This window comes from Tachypleus tridentatus, chromosome 2, assembly GCF_004210375.1.
Source record: "Tachypleus tridentatus isolate NWPU-2018 chromosome 2, ASM421037v1, whole genome shotgun sequence".
Lineage (NCBI taxonomy): Eukaryota > Metazoa > Arthropoda > Merostomata > Xiphosura > Limulidae > Tachypleus > Tachypleus tridentatus.
This window is the reverse complement of record NC_134826.1, coordinates 18,930,290-18,953,116: the sequence shown is the minus strand read 5'-3', so window position 1 is coordinate 18,953,116 and position 22,827 is coordinate 18,930,290. Positions and strand designations below refer to the sequence as shown.

Here is a 22,827-nt window from a genome sequence, read left to right as displayed (position 1 = left end):
CAAATCACGTTTCTTTTATGCGTTTTCTAATAGGAATCGAACCCCTTATTTTAGCGTTGTAAATCCGTAGACATTCCGCTGTACTAATGGAGGGCACGTTTCTTTTAATTGTGGAAGTTGCGTCGTACATAAACAAGTTCATTTTTCATCTGAAGTCACATGATCTCTGTGAATAGTAATTACTTCTAATGATAATTAGGTTTTTCTCGCATAATTAAAACACGACAAATTTATTTATCAATATGAACATAATATTTCAGGTATAATTTGCTTTTGATTATATACCTTTTATGTGCAGTTATATAACGTTGATATATATAACCACATATCTCCTTTATATATGATATTATTATTTTTCAATGAGTCAAGTTTCATTAAAAGATTCTGTTTCTTTGTAGCTAAGCAAAATGTTACCCAATGGGTTATCCGTGCTCTGCCCACCACAGGTATTGAAATCCGGTTTCTAGCGCAGAGGTACCGCTGTACCACTGGGTGTTGGACAGTGATACGTGTTAAACGCAACAAAAAGTGTATACACGTCTATACGCTTGTCTTGTACAATAATATAAATCGATACGCTGTTATGCCATTAAGTTCGCGATTTGTCTTAAATTTGTACAAAGCCGATTTGTTGTTTGTATCTTTTAAATCCTTAAAAAATGTACCATCATTGCCAACACATTTAAGTTCTCAAGTTCGTTACTAATATCAGGATGTCAACTAGATTATGAGAAAGGAAATCCTGATAGCTGACCGGATTACCTACGTATTGAGAGCTCGTGACTTGACGAAAAATGATGTATTTACAAGTAACAGATTTCCAAGAGTACACGTTGCGTTGCTATGGCAGTAACATTTATCATAGCAACCAAGGGAATGATCAATCAATAGCTGAGTGAGCAACGGCCACTGAAAGCAGCATTGAAACATGACCGATTCTTATACCTGAAAAATTATACGTTAAAAAGAATAATTGTGGGGGGTTGGCACAAAAAGGAACAAATACGAAACAAGATATGAAAAACAGCAACAATTAAATTAATTAATTTTGTGACACTAAACTTTGTCAGTGAAAGAAATAATATTATCTTTTAAATCTGGTTTCTCTTATTCTGCCTAGTTTTTTATTGTCACTCAACCACTGTTTGTATAGTAAATCGACATGTTTGTTTTCATTGTTCGTTACATTTGCTTTCGGTTTCAAACATTATTCTCACCGCTTGATTTTTTTTCCCTGGTGTCTTAAAACCAGCGATTTTTCTTCTCTTTCATATACAATGATTTATTTTGTTTATATTCTAGTAGTAAACAGTCTCTTCAAGTCATAGTATCATCAACACACAGCATAGCAGGAGTTCTGTGACATTAACTCTGCTTCGAAAATGTATTTATTAATCAACAAACCTGTAAATCGAAAACATCTAACTGAGATCAACTGCACTAAGTTATATATTTTTTCATCAACTATTTATGATTTTGTATCCACCCCACCCCCATCTACGCTGGGACTGTAATGAGTCTACGGATTTTGGCTTTACTACAAAAAATTATATAAAAAATAAAGATACATTATAATTTTACCTGCATCAAATCTCATCTGCTGTGAATTTTAACGTAAACGTATTGAACACAGCAATTTTTTCTCGAGTGCGTTTTACATTAAAACTTTAATAATTAACTAGTAATTTTTAGAAGGAAAAACTGTGGGGAAAGCAAAGTTATTTTGTTAATTGTCATAAGAAATAAACACGTACATCTACTTCCTCATTGACATGCAATGTCGTCTCTGTCACGTAGCGTCACCTATTGTCAGCCTACGAACTTATTAAAATACATAAAATTAATTACTGCTTGCTATGCACAATAGAATAACTATTATTTGCATTCTGTGTTTATTGGTTTTAATAATATAGAACCATTATTAATAGGCATTATATATTAAACTAATACTTTTCAAAGTAATCGCGCTCTGTTTGCATAGATTCACCAGCGTGTTTTTTCTTGATTTTTGTTTGGCTTGGCTGTATGTTTGCAGAATTATGATGTTAAAAATCAGGTTTCGATACCTGTATTGTGAACACAGCTAGCCAGCCAAGCTCACTGCTTTTTTTTACTAAACAGCAACCAAACCTTTGAAATTGAAAACGAACACATTACACATTCTTCTGTTGTGAGAAACAAAAAACAATTAAGTATTTTTCATTATCGGCAGGTATTAAACACCTATCTGATGAGTTTTTTCAATTTTTTTCTTTTTTAAACAATTCCGGTTGAGGTTTGTACTTAAAAAACAAAGTGGTGCGTATCGTATACGGCTTGAACTCAACTGTACTAAACAACAATTGAACAAATTGTGAATGACTGAACAAAGGAAAAGAATTTTGTATGTTAGATAAACAGAAAATGTTCAATGTTCTTACTTAAATGTACTTGAGGAACCAAAGTACATATGAAACATGTGTTGGTTATATTAGTACCATTCTCACAAGTTTTTGATATTTCATGAGTAAGTTTTGAGTTATATTAATGCCATTCTCATAAGTCATTGTTGATTTTTTCATGTGTAAGTTTTGAATTATATTTTGGTTATATTAATACTATTCTCATAAGTCATTTTTGATTTTTTCATCAGTAAGTTTTGAGTTATATTATATTTTGGTTATATTAGTGCCATTCTCATAAGTCTTTGTTGATTTTTTCATGAGTAAGTTTTAAGTTGTACCATTCTCATAAGTCATTGTTGATTTTTTCATGAGTAAGTTTTAAGTTATATTATATTTTGGTTATATTAGTACCATTCTCATAAGTCGTTGTTGATTTTTTCATGAGTAAGTTTTAAGTTATATTAGTACCATTCTCATAAGTCGTTGTTGATTTTTTCATGAGTAAGTTTTGAGTTATATTATATTTTGGTTATATTAGTGCCATTCTCATAAATCGTTGTTGATTTTTTCATGAGTAAGTTTTAAGTTATATTAGTACCTTTCTCATAAATCGTTGTTGATTTTTTATGAGTAAGTTTTGACTTTCAGAAGCTGCATAAAATCCTCTTCTGACGACTTTAAGTACGTTTGGTAGGTACCTATGCTGCGATCAGCCGTATTCGCAAGGTACCTGTAAAAACGAGCTTCTGACACTTCTACAAAAGCCCGGATTTACAGGGTAGATTACGAATGGCTCAGTAATATCTTCATTTAGTCTGGTCTCTGATCTTACCATTTGTCTCATGTTATACAGCAAAAGCAATGAAACAATGAGAGAATATAACGTTTGGCGTCCTCTACTTCCCTTTTTCTCGGGACCATCCTGTTAATTATAACAAAAATAAATTTAATCAAATTTCATAACACTTCAATATTATTTTCCAATATATTCATCGACTTGTGATAATTGTTGTATTTTTTGTGTTTTTCTACGGGGAAGAGGGTATAGCATTTCGTACGTTTATTTAAAAAAAACAATTTATAATAACGAAACTTATTTTAAATTAACTTCAACAGTTTTCTAAGATCCAGATAGGTGTAGAAAACTATTCAGGGGTGTTTTCATATTTTTTAAATGCAAAACTCTGGAGTAGAAAGGGGGAGAATATTTTATAGCAATTTATCACAAGTGCACTCGTTAAGCCTAATTTTTGCGACAGTAAACACTGGTTGTCCTTAAAAAAAATTACTTTACTTTTTTTACTGATTAATATTTTAAATATTACAAATTTCGTGTATTTTATAATTAATTAAGATACCGATTCCATTTATTTGCCATCGAGTCCAGTTATACACAAAACTTTTGTACTGAGTGCAACATTTTTGCAAATGCATTTAAGGTTTACTTCAAGTTTTGAAGTAAACAAAATGCGTGTTCCATTCAATGGTGAAAATAGGGTCGCTGGCGAGCGTTAATTAACACACAAAAAAAAGTGTTGTTGTGCTGAGAAAAAAATCATATTGCTTGAACCCAAATCAATGTACTTCTACAGCGTAAAACAAGCTTTCAATATGGCTTTCTGCTGAATATTGAATATATCGATGTGATATATTTGCTTCGTTCAGGTGATTTTTTATTTCGGCATTTCATCACAGCAAGTCCAAAATCTGCAGTTATTAAAGGCGTAGTGTGTTTTATCATCTAGGATAAACGTACGACTTGTATTGCAAGCAAATCCAGCTGTCGTAAGTGGCAGATGGAGGGAAAGTTACTGGTTGGTCTTTCCTCTTGTTTCCCTCCACTCAAAAACATATCGCTTTCTGATTGGTGGGGTTACAAAGAGCTAGCCAACCAGTACCTTTACGGAAATCCTTCAACATACTAGACAAATTATTTGAATCTTACTGTTTGATAAAACGTGTATACGTGCTGAATTTAGTCTAGCTGGATATCTGGAACGCCAGTTGCGTTTAACGTTATCTATATATTTAGGCTGCTCGAATTTTTCGATACCTTTTTGGCGCGTGAATACTTTAGAAAGTTTCGAAACATAAACAGTACCACAGCTTTTACATTCTTTATTACTCCAAAATTTGTTAAGCTCTTTAAAACTTTGTCAGATACAAAAAAAAACGAGAAACAGAATTGTGTGAGTAATGATATGCAGTTGTTTCTCATGAAAACTGAAATGTAACCATGTGCAACTACATTTTGTGCATTGACGTTGTAAGCCTAATTTAAACAGAAAAGGAGTGCTTTTTTTAATATAAATTATATATTATCATCCGTAGAAATGGAAGATATACGTTTTTGTTGAATATAATCAAAATCTCTGAAAGAAAAAACAACCGAGAAAAACATTAATTTAATAGAACATTTTTTCCAGATTTTAGCATCAGGCACAACATTTTTCCAGATTTTACCATCAGGCCTACTGTTTATTTTCTTAAGCTTTGTCATACATCTTCTGTGTGTGTGTTTTGTTTTATATATATTTTTGTTATCTTTTTTTGTGTGTGTCTGTACACATTATGTGTGTGTTTTTGTTCGACGTGTATATATGTGTGCGTGCGTGTGTGCGAAGAGTTTTAAGTTATATATCATTGCATACGAGGACATGTTGTTTCAGAACGTACTTATGTTTGTCCCTCATCACATTTTATAGTTTTACGCTCTTTGATCTATCAGAACGTACTTATGTTTGTCCCTCATCACATTTTATAGTTTTACGCTCTTTGATCTATCAAACAGAGTGCTGGGGTTTGAAGTAATTACAGTTATGAGGTCTCTTTGGATGTGAGTGTTTCTTCCGCCTCTTGTGGACAACAATGAAATACACCGTTGCCAGTTTCAATCTGCTAACACATATTATTGGATTTATTCTTGCACTGGTCCAGCTGATGAAAGATCTCCCGTTCTTCCAAATCGAAGAAATCGACGCAAGGTCACTCCCCACCCCAAGAGAAGAGCGCATTATTTTGTTTCGTTCTTACGTGGCCTGAGTGTTTTTCCTGCCTCTTACTACGGTGGACCTCTGTAGAAGGAATGACAAACGGGCTGTCACTTCACGGCAAGCTCGCTGAAATTCGATTTCCTTGTTCTCGGCGTGATCGATAAGTGCTTTAGAAATCTTCAACAACACATCAGGCTGACGCAGTCATTGATCAGAATAGCGAGGAAGAAAGGAGAACCGTACCACGAGCTTTAGATATCAAATCGAGTTCTATACCGGAGAAGTTTCACTGAGCTGGTTGTTTCTTGTCTTTCAGTACCCGGTTTGCTCGTTTCAACTCGTTGATTTCCTTTTCCACAGCTCTTTGCCTTCTGTTTGAGCTTAGGGAATTTGATGATTTTTTTGTCCCCGTACGCGTCCGAGTTTAGCTCGCGGAGGCACCGCCTTCGATACGCATCAGTCGGTACAAACTTACATTTGGGGGAAAAGCTAGTCATTTTAGCTACCATCGATTCCTGGAGCTGAGAGACCGCCTATCTGGATGAGCTGAGAGCACGCGCTAGTGAACACAAAATTTAAAGAACCGAACCACTGACTCGAGACTGTTCTAGCTCGTTGGTTTTTTCCTGTATGCTAGAACAAACAAATAACTTCTTTCAGCAACTGCATATATTAGACTCTCGGTCATTGACTTTCTTACTTATTTACCTACATCACAGAAAACCGGTTCATCAGACATCCTATATTTACAAATCAAAACTAGAAACAACGTAAGCTTTCATTGTAGAATATAAATATCCTCAAAGCGTACAAACGACAACATATAATTTCCATAGAAAATTTTGAATACGAAGACAATCGTTTTTCTTACACACTGAGAATACAACTTTACGTATAATAACAGTACGTTAAATGACGGAAATCAGTTTCGTTCGTAATCATACGTAGCTTGAACGTAAATAAAACCCACAAACAGTAGTGTTGATTGTGTGTTCACACGTCCTCGGTAAGGCAGCAGTAAGTCTACGGACTTTTATAGCTAAAACTCTGGGTTCGATTCACCCACAGTATACACGAAAGACGGCCCAATGTGGCTTTGCTTTTAAATAAACTATACATTAATAGGCGAACGTAACTTCAAACACTTTTTTATATGTATAGCAAATGCTTTGGATTCAATAATAATATACATTTAAATAAAAGCAGTGTAATTCTAACATTTAATGTTAAGACTCTGTATTATATACATATATCGTAATATTCTGCTCTGTACAGAAGAGGATTTTAATTGTATTATTAAATTTGGGTTACGATAATAATTGATATGTGCTCTAAATGTTGTTTTACATTTTTTTAATCATTTGCAGCTGTTTTATTTTTTTTCATCACGAGCACCCCGTGACATGATTATTCGATTGTGGGCTTCTTAAGAGACAAAACGTTTAAAAATGTAAGAATAATAAAAAGAAATGAAACAAGAAGAGAAACAGAAAGTGAACGTCATAAGTCGAGCACGAACCCGTGTTGTCCACAGAAGAAAAATATACCCCTCCTCTCAAACATGAAGACAGTTGTGTCAGATGCCAAAGAGGCCTAGAAGGCATGTAGGGCAGATGTTGGCCAAGCCAGGGAAATTCGACAGGAGCTTGGGCGGTAATCGTGGCCTGGACTCGATCCATTCATCACTGTTGTCACGGCAACAACACAACAGTGGCGGCGCCGCTCTGACTTTTACCGTCAAGAATGCAGAGAACGTGTGCAGGCTACGGTGGAAAAGACAGCTTGAACTCGTCAAACTCGTTCAGGTAAGCTTGGAAAGGTAATTGCACAACCTTGGGAAAGTTTATTTTGAAACAGATCGACTGTTAATATACACTAAGGGCTACAATCAAGCACCATGCTTATAATAACAATCACATATGGATAAAGTAAAAGTTGTTTTTGAGAGTTAACGTGCATGCGAGACCAAGATAAATTAATTTTATTAGGATTTTTGGAGTATGGATTCCAGAAAATGTGGCATTAATAGAATTCATATTAAACAGTTCCTAAAATACATGTGGTGATTAACCTGCCCATAGAATTCCATCCCATTTAACTGTAGTATATGTGAAAAGTAAAGTTAGTTGTAAACAAACCAGGTATGCAAAGACCAGACACGTGTTCTGAGTATAACATTCAAAGACGCTTTTCAAACCACTAAGGAAAACCGAAACAATAGAAATGCCAAAAAATATAAAATCAAATCTAAAAGCTTCAGGAACTTGTTGAAGTTTGTAGCATGTCTCTCATCTCTTTCACGCCCACTATCCACCTCAAATATGGGTTAGAAGGTTCCTCGGGGCAGTCCTTGTCCCTCTGTGTTCTTCGGAATTAGCATTTGAGATGGTGGTGTGATAGGTCGGTAAAGTGAGGGGGTGGTTAACAGAGAAATGATGACTACAAATCTCACGACTGCTCGCAAAGCCTGACGGTATTGTAAATGATGCTTGAATTCAATTCGTCCTGTGAAATGAGCGGTGTTCGTTGTGGAAAACTCCCTTAAAATGTCGCTCGTTGTTGTTGTTGTTGTTGTATTGTTTTCGTTTACTTCACTAACTTCTGAAACATGAGAAGGTAGAGCTTGGAATTCAGGTACAGTAACTAGTGCAATGACAGAAGTTGCCTCATGGTCGTGTGATCGTTATAAATATGAAAAACGCTCACTTATCTTCCTGCCAAACCGGTTTTCTGAAACACGGTATTTGTACGGCCCACCAAACACCATTATCCTTTAAAGTTTCGTAAATATACATGGTATAAAAAGTTATATAAATGTAATAATAATAATTAATACTTTGGTTTAGGTTATCGTACAGGATATTAAACGTGGCAACGATTGGTATCCGATCTCCACAAATTTACTGTAGGTACCTGAAGTTTGTACGTCTCTCCAAACCAATAACAGTATCCAAAAACTATATCACTCGTAAGACATCTACACTATATGTTTGATGCTACTGGCTCTATTAAAATTTAGCTGTTGTTATATATGCATATAGTATAGATGTTTGATGTTACTGATTTTATTAGAATCTAGCTGTTGTTATATATGTATAGAGTAGATGTTTGATGTTACTGATTTTATTAGAATTTAGCTGTTGTCATATATGTATAGTGTAGATGTTTGATGCTACTGATTTTATTAGAATCTAGCTGTTGTTATATATGTATAGTGTAGATGTTTGATGCTACTGATTTTATTATAATCTAGCTGTTGTTATATATGTATAGTGTAGATGTTTGATGATAGTGATTTTATTAGAATTTAGCTGTTGTTATATATGTATAGTGTAGATGTTTAATGTTACTAATTTTATTAGAATTTAGCTGTTGTTATATATGTATAGTGTAGATGTTTGATGCTACTGATTTTATTAGAATTTAGCTGTTGTTATATATATATAGTGTAGATGTTTGATGCTACTGATTTTATTAGAATTTAGCTGTTGTTATATATGTATAGTGTAGATGTTTGATGTTACTGATTTTATTAGAATTTAGCTGTTGTTATATATGTATAGTGTAGATGTTTGATGTTACTGATTTTATTAGAATTTAGCTGTTGTTATATATGTATAGTGTAGATGTTTGATGTTACTGATTTTATTAGAATTTAGCTGTTGTTATATACATATAGTGTAGATGTTTGATGCTACTGATTTTATTAGAATTTAGCTGTTGTTATATATGTATAGTGTAGATGTTTAATGCTACTGATTTTATTAGAATTTAGCTGTTGTTATATATGTATAGTGTAGATGTTTAATGCTACTGATTTTATTAGAATTTAGCTGTTGTTATATATGTATAGTGTAGATGTTTAATCTTACTGATTTTATTAGAATTTAGCTGTTGTTATATATATATAGTGTAGATGTTTGATGCTACTGATTTTATTAGAATTTAGCTGTTGTTATATATGTATAGTGTAGATGTTTGATGTTACTGATTTTATTAGAATTTAGCTGTTGTTATATATGTATAGTGTAGATGTTTAATCCTACTGATTTTATTAGAATTTAGCTGTTGTTATATATGTATAGTGTAGATGTTTAATGCTACTGATTTTATTAGAATTTAGCTGTTGTTATATATGTATAGTGTAGATGTTTAATGTTACTGATTTTATTAGAATTTAGCTGTTGTTATATATATATAGTGTAGATGTTTGATGCTACTGATTTTATTAGAATTTAGCTGTTGTTATATATGTATAGTGTAGATGTTTAATGCTACTGATTTTATTATAATTGAGCTGTTGTTATATATGTATAGTGTAGATGTTTGATGTTACTGATTTTATTAGAATTTAGCTGTTGTTATATATGTATAGTGTAGATGTTTGATGTTACTGATTTTATTATAATTTAGCTGTTGTCATATATGTATAGTGTAGATATTTGATGTTATTGATTTTATTATAATTTAGCTGTTGTTATATATGTATAGTGTAGATGTTTGATGTTACTGATTTTATTATAATTTAGCTGTTGTTATATATGTATAGTGTAGATGTTTAATGCTACTGATTTTATTAGAATTTAGCTGTTGTTATATACATATAGTGTAGATGTTTGATGCTACTGATTTTATTAGTCTTTCTAAGTGTTTGATAATGTCAGTTTTGTTAAACGTTTGGTCTTTCTCAAATAATTTAACGTAACTGGTTTATAATTTTTTCTGGGGAGAAAAACTAGTGATGTACTTCTTTTCCTACTTCCTCTTCCACCTCCCCTGCTGGGTCAGCAATAAGGAAGAGGGTTTATCGCACCGAAATGTGGGTTTCAATACCTATGTTGAGTATAACTCATATACCCCATTATGTATTGTTGTTCTAATTAACAGAAACAAAAGCATTACCTACCACTAATTTGAAAAGTAAAATGTTTAATTTAGCCAGTAAATTACGAAGTAAGATATTGTTTTATTACACTAGTTGTATTACATTAATATTCTAATATTTATATTTTGCTATCAACTGCATTGTAAATATGCAACCATTGTTGCATCAAAGTTCATATACAAATACTGTCATTTGAGGAACATTAATATCATTTTTGTTCTGAATTTTCATGCTAAAATTTAAGTTAACTTGTGAAGAATTTTCCTGAATTTGTAAGTATGCCCTTAAATTCGTTAAAGTCGGCGAATACTTTGTTTTTCGACCAGAAAGTTTACGCCGCCATGTTTGATCACGTGCCGTGGTGAAGCTCTTTTGTCCGCCATCTTAGATAGAGTATGTCAGAGAAATAGAGAAACGATATCATATCTATTAAAATGTGTTTTTAATACGATGTCATTGTTTCAACTGTTTAATGTCATATGAACAGTTCAAGACAAGGAAAGCATAAATAATCAATGGACCTGAAATGTTGTGTTTATTTTACCATTGTTGCATATTAATCTTAAACAGAATTTTGATAATTAGATTCAAACATTTACAAACGTTATACTAACATAGAGGTACCAAACTGTGTGGTGCGGACCATTAAATGTTGGAAGTGCGATATACATAGTTAGGTGTCTATAGATTCATTGGTTGGTGGATCTAGTCATAATGAAATATTCTGAAATCCTTGACAGAACGTACATAAACCGATAATATTTAGCACAAACAAGCATGTGGATGATGGATGATTTGTTCTAGAATTCAGCTTTTGGGGAAATAGGGCATTCCGTTCAGTATATTTGAGAATATGAGGCATTTCGTTCAGAATGACAAACATGATAAAATTTAATATAGAAAGTAAACCGCTCCACAATAAACTGCATTAATTTTCAATGTGAAAGACTGCATAGCGTTAAGAAATAATAGTGAGTTCAAAAGTTTTTGTTATTCTAGTTTACTCTGATGATTTGAAAAGTGACACTAATTTTATGGAAGTTTAAAAACAAAGTATCTGTAAAACCTTTATCAGAAGTTTTATTACGCGTAACAAAAAGTAAAACCTATAAACTGGGTTTGTTCAACTGGGGTTTATATTTGTAAAAAAATTATAATTTTGTGAAGAGTCTCGTTTCAGGCCTAGCGGAAACGTCCAAATAAGCACAGATATGAGTTTGTAATTACTGTTAACAATTTATTATTTTATAATTAGTTGAAAAAAACATTACATTTAACAGTCTCATTTTAAGCCTAGATTAAACGTCTAAATAACCGCATGTTCCAGTTTGTAATTACAGTTAACAGTATAGGTTCATTATTTGGGCTCAGCCTGCCTAGACAATGCACATTAAATATAAATTAAATGAACATAAAGCCGATTTTTAATAAAAACAATAATAATAATTGTGACTCCATTTTTTTTTATCCATAACTGAGGTTGTAACCCTTCTACACAATGTGCAGTAAATGTAAAGAAGTTTGTTTTTTTTAATAAAAATATTCTCGGAACAGTGTGATTTTGGTATAAAATAAAAATATTCTCGGAACAGTGTGATTTTGGTATAAAATAAAAATATTCTCGGAACAGTGTGATTTTGGTATAAAATGAAAATATTCTCGGGACAGTGTGATTTTGGTATAAAATAAAAATATTCTCGGGACAGTGTGATTTTGGTATAAAATAAAAATATTCTCGGAACAGTGTGATTTTGGTATAAAATAAAAATATTCTCGGAACAGTGTGATTTTGGTATAAAATAAAAATATTCTCGGAACAGTGTGATTTTGGTATAAAATAAAAATATTCTCGGGACAGTGTGATTTTGGTATAAAATAAAAATATTCTCGGAACAGTGTGATTTTGGTATAAAATGAAAATATTCTCGGAACAGTGTGATTTTGATATAAAATAAAAATATTCTCGGAACAGTGTGATTTTGGTATAAAATAAAAATATTCTCGGGACAGTGTGATTTTGGTATAAAATAAAAATATTCTCGGAACAGTGTGATTTTGGTATAAAATAAAAATATTCTCGGAACAGTGTGATTTTGGTATAAAATGAAAATATTCTCGGGACAGTGTGATTTTGGTATAAAATAAAAATATTCTCGGAACAGTGTGATTTTGGTATAAAATGAAAATATTCTCGGGACAGTGTGATTTTGGTATAAAATAAAAATATTCTCGGGACAGTGTGATTTTGGTATAAAATAAAAATATTCTCGGAACAGTGTGATTTTGGTATAAAATAAAAATATTCTCGGGACAGTGTGATTTTGGTATAAAATAAAAATATTCTCGGAACAGTGTGATTTTGGTATAAAATGAAAATATTCTCGGGACAGTGTGATTTTGGTATAAAATAAAAATATTCTCGGAACAGTGTGATTTTGGTATAAAATAAAAATATTCTCGAACAGTGTGATTTTGGTATAAAATGAAAATATTCTCGGACAGTGTGATTTTGGTATAAAATAAAAATATTCTCGGAACAGTGTGATTTTGGTATAAAATGAAAATATTCTCGGGACAGTGTGATTTTGGTATAAAATAAAAATATTCTCGGGACAGTGTGATTTTGGTATAAAATAAAAATATTCTCGGAACAGTGTGATTTTGGTATAAAATAAAAATATTCTCGGGACAGTGTGATTTTGGTATAAAATAAAAATATTCTCGGAACAGTGTGATTTTGGTATAAAATAAAATATTCTCGGACAGTGTGATTTTGGTATAAAATAAAAATATTCTCGGAACAGTGTGATTTTGGTATAAAATGAAAATATTCTCGGGACAGTGTGATTTTGATATAAAATGAAAATATTCTCGGAACAGTGTGATTTTTGTATAAAATGAAAATATTCTCGGAACAGTGTGATTTTGGTATAAAATGAAAATATTCTCGGAACAGTGTGATTTTGGTATAAAATGAAAATATTCTCGGAACAGTGTGATTTTGGTATTTGAAGTTCGGGCAACTGCGATAGAAATAAGTAAAAATCCGTTTGAGTTTCACCCATTTATTTATGTAAGAGTTGTCATATTTAATATCCCCATAAAACGCGTTCACATCCTACATAAGAAACTCATACGTATGATAACAAGGAGATGGTAACTTTGTTGTGGACTCTGGCTAAAATATATAAAGCTCTCATTATCTGATAGCAGAGGTTAAAGGTAGAACTATCATTGTAAGTACAAAATGGCGGTATTTTTGCGAGCGAGATATAAAGGTTGACGTTTCGAAACAAGGAACAACAAACGTAATAATATGAAACAACGATAGACGAAACTACTGGAATATTTGAAGCAAAGTGGTCAGTTTTGATAACAATTTCTTTATACAGAAATAATCTATGATCACGAAGACGGAAATGTTTCAATTAATACATCCTTTATATACATATATATATATATATATTTGAAAAAAAATATCTTAACAATTTGACTAATAACATTAACACTGGGGATTCTTAACTATGTAACTGATAACATTAACACTGGGAATTCTTAACTATGTAACTAATAACATTAACACTGGGGATTCTTAACTATGTAACTAATAACATTAACACTGGGAATTCTTAACTATGTAACTAATAACATTAACACTGGGGATTCTTAACCATTTAACTAATAACATTAACACTGGGGATTCTTAACTATTTAACTAATAACATTAACACTGGGGATTCTTAACTGTTTAACTAATAACGTTAACACTGGGGATTCTTAACTATTTAACTAATAACATCAACACTGGGGATTCTTAACCATTTAACTAATAACATCAACACTGGGGATTCTTAACCATTTAACTAATAACATTAACTCTGGGGATTCTTAACCATTTAACTAATAGCATTGACAATGGGGATTATTAACTGTTTAACTAATAACGTTAACACTGGGGATTGTTAACTATTTAACTAATAACATTAACACTGGGGATTCTTAACTGTTTAACTAATAACATTAACACTGGGGATTCTTAACTATTTAACTAATAACATCAACACTGGGGATTCTTAACTGTTTAACTAATAACATTAACACTGGGGATTCTTTACTATTTAACTAATAACATTAACACTGGGGATTCTTAACTATTTAACTAATAACATTAACACTGGGGATTCTTAACTATTTAACTAATAACATCAACACTGGGGATTCTTAACCATTTAACTAATAACATCAACTCTGGGGATTCTTAACTATTTAACTAATAACATTAACACTGGGGATTCTTAACTATTTAACTAATAACATTAACATTGGGGATTTTAACCATTTAACTAATAACATTAACACTGGAAATTCTTAACCATTTAACTAATGACATTAACACTGGGGATTTACCGATATTAATTTTCAACCAAAACCATTTCTTAGACTTTTTTAACTATGTTAAGCTAATACTATACTGTATGTATTGTATATAGATACCCTGTAAACATAGACCCACAAGCATTAGACCCCTGGTAACTCTATCAGTGTTGTCCTAATAAAATATCAGGAGCACGCACAAAACATGTTAGCACCACACATATTACACTTCTTCCCAGTAGTTAATACCATATATATATTACACTTCATCTCATTAGCTAATACCAAATCTTTACGCCAGTGTTGTAATAGACAAACAGCATAAAATTACTTAATATTTCGACCGGTGTTGAATAGTCTGTACTTGACTATTATGAAGATATTACGTTGCATCTAAATGTGTGACATTATGTTGCATATTATTATAAAGTAAACCTTAAAATCAAACAATTATTTTGTTGTATTAAATATAAATAGTGAAGAAACTACATAGGATATTATTATTGCATGAGAGATAAATAATTCAACAACTTTTGATTAAATTAAGTTTAGAAAATATTGTTTGTTAACTCGACTCGGTGCCAGCCATCTTGTTTTACTATTAAATTCTGTGGTTATGTGTGTTTACAAGTCAATATTCGTAAAACTGGATGTTTGGTGCAAAAAATATTGGATATACAAGGAGTGCCCCGTAACTTACAAGGTATGATAATTATTGCACAATAAAATCAAAACTAATGTATAGAAGTTAGGCCTAACGTTTCTAACACTGAATAGAATTACCTACACTCACACTGGTGGTAGGTGGAGCTAATGTCACTGATACTCGACACAATAGGCCCAGCATGATCAGGTAGTTAAGGCGTCCGACTCGTAATCTGAGGGTCGCGGGTTCAAACCTCCGTCACAACAAACTTGCTTGGCCTTTTAGTCTTGGGGACGTTATAAAGTTATGGTCAGTCCCACTATTTGTTGGTAAAAGAGTAGCCCAAGAGTTGGCAGTGGGTGGTCTTACACTGCTAAATTAGGGACGGCTAGCGCAGACAGCTCTCGTGTAGCTTTGCGCGAAATTCAAAGACAAATAAACACGACACAATAAATATAATAACAAATCATAAAATTTGTTATAACCCCTATATAAGCTTTTCACGTACATATACACACTATCTACTCTCTTAACTTACAGACACGCCCTCTACCTGCATATTTTCTTCTTTTAAAATTGACAAAAATAGTACCACATATTCTTCATTCGTGCCAGAAAAAAAACCAAAAATAATCGCATCCTTCACATTAACGAGTACGTGTTTAAAACATGAATTTTTGTTAGTAGGTTTGTCTGTTTTTCATTTTTTAATTGTTTGTAATTGTGAAAAAGTAAATTAAACACAAAGTGATACGTGAGTCTGAAACGCTTGACAAACCACTGGTGTAGTTCATAGATTTTTACACTAAGCAACTCTCCTAACACTCGTATGTTAATATGAAAAGACCTAGCATAAATTTGAACGATTTTAGACGTAACAGAAAATCTTTTGTTCTTGTTCTCCCTTTGCTGACAAAATGATAGACAACAGTTTATCTCACTTCTCTTGATCAGTTTCTGATATCTTGTTATTCGTACAAAAGTATCTCGGCTACATGAAGACTGTTAAAACGTCACGTCATCTTTCGTAATTGCGAATTAAGACATTCAGGTGCAGCGTTTGGTAACAAACTTTAACACCTGGATACTGCTATTTGTCAGTTATGCTGGTAACGTCACGTGCAATGTTTTCAATATCCGGAAGGAAAAGTGCAAAACAAATAAATAAAACTTTCGCTTCATTTTATTCGCCAAAAAAGAAAGACAAATTGCTCTTATCTCTGAAGGGGTGGAGGGTGGACATGGTTGCACTATTCTATTAAGGTAGCCCAGGAGTTGGCGATGGGTGCTGTTGATCAGATTCATTCTCTCTAGTCTGTCGATTAAAAATTAGCGACGGTTGGCACAGATAGGACCTCGAGTAACTTTGTGCGAAATTAAATAATAAATTTACGTATAGTGAAATGTCGCCCCCCGCAGCGACTCAGCAGTAAGTCTGGGGGTTTATAACACTAAAAATCAGGTTTCGATACCTGTGATGAGAACGGCAACAGATAGCTCATTGTGTAGTTTTGCCCTAAACAAAAAAATACATGCATCAAAACCTATGACATCGTTATGTGAGAAACATGCTACAACAACTAAACCAAAGAAAGCACAAATAATGAGTCACATGGCGTAAAAACAATGTGCATTGTTTACGTAATCGTATTGACGTATTGTACAGGTCCGTTTAAATATAAGCTGTCCGAAAATGTTTTCCGAATTAATATATTTTTATATTTTAATCCGTTTCAAATTAATACAGAAAATATTGGAAGAGAATAAACGTTCTAAATTTACCGAGGAATACTGCTAAGACTAACTTCTAAGTACATAACGTCTGAAAGCAAAGAATATATTACAGTACGTCAACCACACAAGTGTGAAATATTACAGTACGTCAACCACACAAGTGCGAAATATTCAGTGCTAACGAAGCCATTCACTTAAAACAAAGGTTCTTCAGGCCGCCTTGGATACGACATTGTAGTGGTCTAGAGGCTTTTTTTGTTATTAACTTTGACGAACAACAGTTGTTATGTTAAATTAAATGAATCAATTGTAATGATTATCAGGTATGTTTAAGCAATTGACGTTTGTTTGTTTATTTTATGTTATACTCTCCTCACGACGAGTATCGAAACTCGAATTTTAGTGTTGTTAGCCTGCAAGCTTACGACAGAGCCACTGTGGGAAGGAAGAACCTTTAACAACTCAGGTTTTTAAGGCTATGATTATTAACACAATGTTACTTTGTATATTTTAACATAGAATTTCAGCGTTTAAAAAGAGTAAGATTTAATCTTATACTTTGTTATCTAATGTATTTGAAAAAAAAAATCATATCTGAAAAAACCTTTCTTAATAGGAAATCCTGCTACGACTGGCATGCTCCTGACATATGCATTTGATATACAGAATCTTCACTGGATTTCTGTTCTTGCCTAAAAGTGCTTATCGCTTATCCCAAAACCCTACTCATACCCCACCCCACTAGTGCAGCGGTAAGTCTACAGATTTACGACGCTAACATCAGAGGTTCGATTCCCCTCAGTGGGCTCAGCAGATAGCCCCATGTGGCTTTGCTATAAGAAAACACACACACATCTACTTATAATACAGCACTAATCCAGCAAAAACCTACTAATACTGCAGCAGTAAACCAACAAAAACTTACTAATAATACAGCACTAATCCAGCAAAAACTCACTGATAATACTACTGTAATCCAGCAAAAACTTACTAATAATGCAGCACTAATTCAACAAAAACCTACTAATACTGCAGCAGTAATCCAACAAAAACTCACTGATAATACAGCAGTAATCCAACAAAAACTCACTGATAATACAGCACTAATCCAACAAACACTCACTAATAATACAGCACTAATCCAACAAAAACGCACTGATAATACAGCAGTAATCCAACAAAAACTCACTAATAATACAGCAGTAATCCAACAAAAACTCACTGATAATACAGCAGTAATCCAACAAAAACGCACTGATAATACAGCAGTAATCCAACAAAAACTCACTAATAATACAGTAGTAATCCAACAAAAACTCACTAATAATACAGTAGTAATCCAACAAAAACTCACTGATAATACAGCAGTAATCCAACAAAAACGCACTGATAATACAGCAGTAATCCAACAAAAACTCACTAATAATACAGTAGTAATCCAACAAAAACTCACTAATAATACAGTAGTAATCCAACAAAACTCACTGATAATACAGCAGTAATATTTCAGTTTAAATGAGCTGTAGATACATCTATATATATTTACATAGAAATGTTTAGGCTATAGCTGTTAATTTTCCTAACATGAGACTATACGTACTTAATATATAAATGTAAATGGGCTGTTATAAAACGTGTGTGTTTCAGACAATAAAAAATCCAGTCTAAATAGTAACATGTCAAATATTCACTGACTTCCAATAGCCAATCACACTTTATGAATATAGAACAGTCATCTGTCAAAACGTGTAATATGTCCCGCCCACACACAAAATATTTTACTTCGTTATGCTTACAAGTCGTTGTTTGCGAACTTATTATTGGTCAAACGTATATATATATGTACGTGCATACATATGGTCTAAGAATATGTGATAAAACAAAAACATGAAAAGTAAAAAAACACAAAAAAAAAACAAAGATTCAGAAAAATATATTTGTACGTTTGTTGATAAATACGAAGCAACACAACGGGGCTCACCACAGCTATCGAAACTCGAATTTTAGCGTGATAAGCAACAGAAAAATCGCTGTTCTATATTTACAGTGTTCTGTCCATTGAATAACAGAAGACATGTTATATTCAATTTACAGTTCAAGACTTTAGTATGTCTAAAGGTACAACATTAATTTCTTCACACTCGTCGTGCAATCTAGTGATGAAATTCAACTTTTTTAGTATACAAATATTATAATATAATGGATATAATAACTCTTAGATAATCAGACCAATAATCGAACTGCATGGAAATGTTAACAATGAACGAGTAACGCCGAAAAAAGTTGATACTTTTAACAATAACGTAAACTTGTTTATAAAAGTTAAACAATACAACCTGATTACTAGGTACTTAATTTGATACAAAAATATAAGCACTGTTGATATTGCTCGGTTTTTCTGTTTATGAACATGTTAATTAAGCATATTTTTACTGGCGTAATCTATTTATTAATATATTGACGCGAAATACTTGTCTGTGGTTTTATTTTTGACGATAGCGCCATCGAAAACCAAGATAATTTTAACGTCGTGACACACAACCAGATAGAACGTTACTATTTCCTAGGTAACGGAATATAGCCGTTAAGTAAATTAGATTCACTGTTGAGTCATTTGGTGAATACTTCATAGCGTTTCCTTTACATTGTAATACATATTTGTTGGTTGTGTAGTGTCTTCTCTAACTTCTGCCAAGCTTACAGCATATATATTTAGATCTTACCTGGGATGTGTCGAAGTATTGTGTTGATAGATCCTAATGGCTGCTCACGACAGACCCAACGGTCGGCCGCCATGATGGAATATATATCAGCAGCTCGTGAGATCTATCACTGGCTCGTTTAATGGTGGTTTCAAGGCCTCCTAACGGCATCCTTTATGACGCTGCTATGCTTGTCTGTGATGTAATGAACGGGGATTTTGACCTTGGAAAGACTAAGAGAGTTTTAGCTGTAAATTTTCCAAGTTGTTTTCGTTGTGGTTCAGAGTGACCACTAGACAGGGGCTAAAAACAAAGAGAGAAAGAAAGTAAAAAGATTTAAGAAAACCACTCAGTGACAAAACAAGATAACAAACCAATCCTAATAAATTTATGCTACAGCTATCGTATTTTAAGTAACTCTCAAATGACCAAAGAAAGTCTGGTTAGGTTGGGATGTTTGAAACGGGTTTGGTCGTGTATCATCTACTTCAGGATTAAAATTTCAGTGTTCTTCAAACGGGGTTTTAAAAAAAAAATCGCGTTTTCCTAATTAAAATCTATCATGTATATTTTTGTAATACATTAGATGTATATTTTTAATTTAAACTTGTGTTGGTGTGCTGTCTCGGACACAGTATGTCCTAGACTGTGTCTCAGAGTTAGCTAAAGTTAATTAAGAGTAGAAAGCCTTGTCTTCAACAAATTACATGAAGAAGGACATGGCACCATATGGGCGTTGTTCGATTCGTTAAAAACAATCGAAATTTTTTATCGATCTTCATATCGCGTGCACAGATCATTCCCTTCAGCTGACAAGGAAATGCACCCCGCTCGCTCGTCGATTTAACCAACCAGGAATAGAATTAAACGTACATATCAGAAGTCTGAGCTTTAGAAGTAATGGACGGCATGAAACCTGGTCTGGTGATGGATGTTTGTAAGGGACACAGTGCACTTTGTCCACTTCCCACATTAGACATCACTATCTAAGTTCAGACTATTGGAAAATCGAACGTTGCTGTCTGGAAAGCCTTCTTTTACAAGCATTTACTTGTGTACTTTTTCCTTCAGGAAACAAACAGATCAGAACCAGAAGAGAGGCTTCTTCCATTGAGGAATTTTCCACCAACTTCTACTGAGAAACGCACAAAGTCTCACGCCTTCCACGAATTTCCAGTCGAGTTCTTCACTCATTGATTTATTTCCTAAAAGTGCTCACTGATTTTATTCTTGCCAATTTCAAGTGCTGTGTGTGTGTGTCAAGTTACTGATCCGCACCCGGGAAGTTGTTACTTCAACACTCTGGTAGCTCAGATCATCTTCAGTTCAATAAGTTACTTGTGACAATTATTAGTAATTGTATGCCGTCTGGGTCACTCATGTGAGAGTTACTTGTGACAATTATTAGTAATTGTATGCCGTCTAGGTCACTCATGTGAGAGTTACTTGTGACAATTATTAGTAATTGTATGCCGTCTGGGTCACTCGTGTGAGCAAATGATTGACGCGTCTTATCCAGTAACATTTCAGATAGTGAATTACGCTTAAGACAAGGTTTAGCTTTCCGAATTATTATTTTAAGTACACGGGAAGAATACACAAGAAATGTAACTCATCCACATTCTAAACTCAAAGTCATAATTACTAATGTTTTGCTTTGTCAAAAAGTAAATAACAAACACACATATAAATATTAGCCCGAGTAAAGAAACAACTCACTAAAACATTTTTTCTGCATGTATTTAAAATGAAACAAAGCTACTTATATGAACAGTTTGAATAAATAATATTATTTTTATTCTCAATGACAACTCAGTTTAAGCTATTAAAAATTAATTAATTTAATGTATATAACAGGCCGTACTTGAGTGTTAATAAAACCAGTAATAATGACAGATAAGTCTCCAATATTTTTGTTAAATCTTTGATGTTGTTTGTGTGAAAACTTTAACGTAAAAAAACACCAACACGCACCAACATTGTTTCAAAGTAATTCGTGATATAGAGACGTATAAAACCTAGTTTTTAACTACATAAAGTTCTTTACATGATATTCATGTTTTGTGACATAGAATAAAAAAATCAGTGTTTATCCACTCATTATTCGTTGGTTTTGAATTTCGCACAAAGCTACTCAAAGGGCTAGCCGTCCCTAATTTAGCAGTGTAAGACTAGAGGGAAGGCAGCTAGTCATCACCACCCACCGCCAACTCTTTTACCAACGAATAGTGGGAGTGACCGTCACATTATAACTCCCACACTGCCGAAGGAGCGAGCATGTTTGGTGTGACGGGGATTCGCACCCGCGACCCTCGTGTTTCGAGTTGAACGCCTTAACGCGCTTGGCCATGCCGGGCCCAGCTGATTAAAGAATGTTAAAGCACTTTCTTGCAAAGACATAAATCTGTTAAGTTGAGAAATAGGAGTGATTTTTTTTTAATGTTAAGTGTGAATAGTATAACCCAAGTTCTTACAAACGAGAACAACACTTTGAACAATCTTTTAAAATCAACGATTTAAGTTATAAATATAAATCAATCACAGCAAAGTACGAAACGTTCTATTAAGTAATATCAACACAGAATATCGAGTGAAAGAAACGCTAAGCTTTGGAGAGTAATTAACGGGTTTTCTGGAATGGAACAATGTATAAATATTCACAGTTTGAGTTAATGTTCAACGTGTGCGCTTTTCTTATAACAAAACCACTTCGGGCTATGTACAGCGAGGGAATCGAACCCCTGATTTTAGCGTTATAAATACGCAGAATTACTACTGTCCTAGCGGGGGACTTAGTGAATGTTCAGTTTGGTTTGAGTTTCGCGCAAAGCTACTCGAGGGCTATCTGCGTTAGTCGTTTCTAATTTAGCAGTGTAAGACTAGAGGAAAGGCAGCTAGTCATCATCACCCACCGCCAACTCATGAGCTACTCTTTTTACCAACGAATAATGAAATTGACCGTTACATTATAATGCCCTCACGGTTGAAAGGGCGAGCGTGTTTGGTGTGACGGGGATTTGAACCCGTGACCCTCAGATTACGAGTCAAGTGCCTTAACTACGTGGCCATGCCGGGCCGTGTATACGCTTAGAGACAAACAATATTTCTG

General features: G+C 33.2%; 1 protein-coding gene and 1 long non-coding RNA gene across 2 annotated transcripts in view; one reads left to right on the top strand and one right to left on the bottom strand.

Annotated features, from left to right (window-relative positions):
- LOC143239032 (uncharacterized) overlaps nucleotides 1-22,827 on the top strand; it is a 171,915-nt gene that overhangs the window by 136,749 nt on the left and 12,339 nt on the right. Inside the window, exon 2 of the mRNA XM_076479786.1 lies at nucleotides 6,745-7,182. Within this exon, the coding sequence (XP_076335901.1) occupies nucleotides 6,958-7,182 (225 nt within the window). The 5' untranslated portion in view covers nucleotides 6,745-6,957. The remainder of the gene's footprint in view (nucleotides 1-6,744; nucleotides 7,183-22,827) is intronic.
- The window catches only part of LOC143239033 (uncharacterized), a 50,103-nt gene that overhangs the window by 21,031 nt on the left and 6,245 nt on the right, over nucleotides 1-22,827 (bottom strand). Inside the window, exon 2 of the long non-coding RNA XR_013020924.1 lies at nucleotides 19,740-20,021. This is a non-coding gene — a long non-coding RNA (uncharacterized LOC143239033). The remainder of the gene's footprint in view (nucleotides 1-19,739; nucleotides 20,022-22,827) is intronic.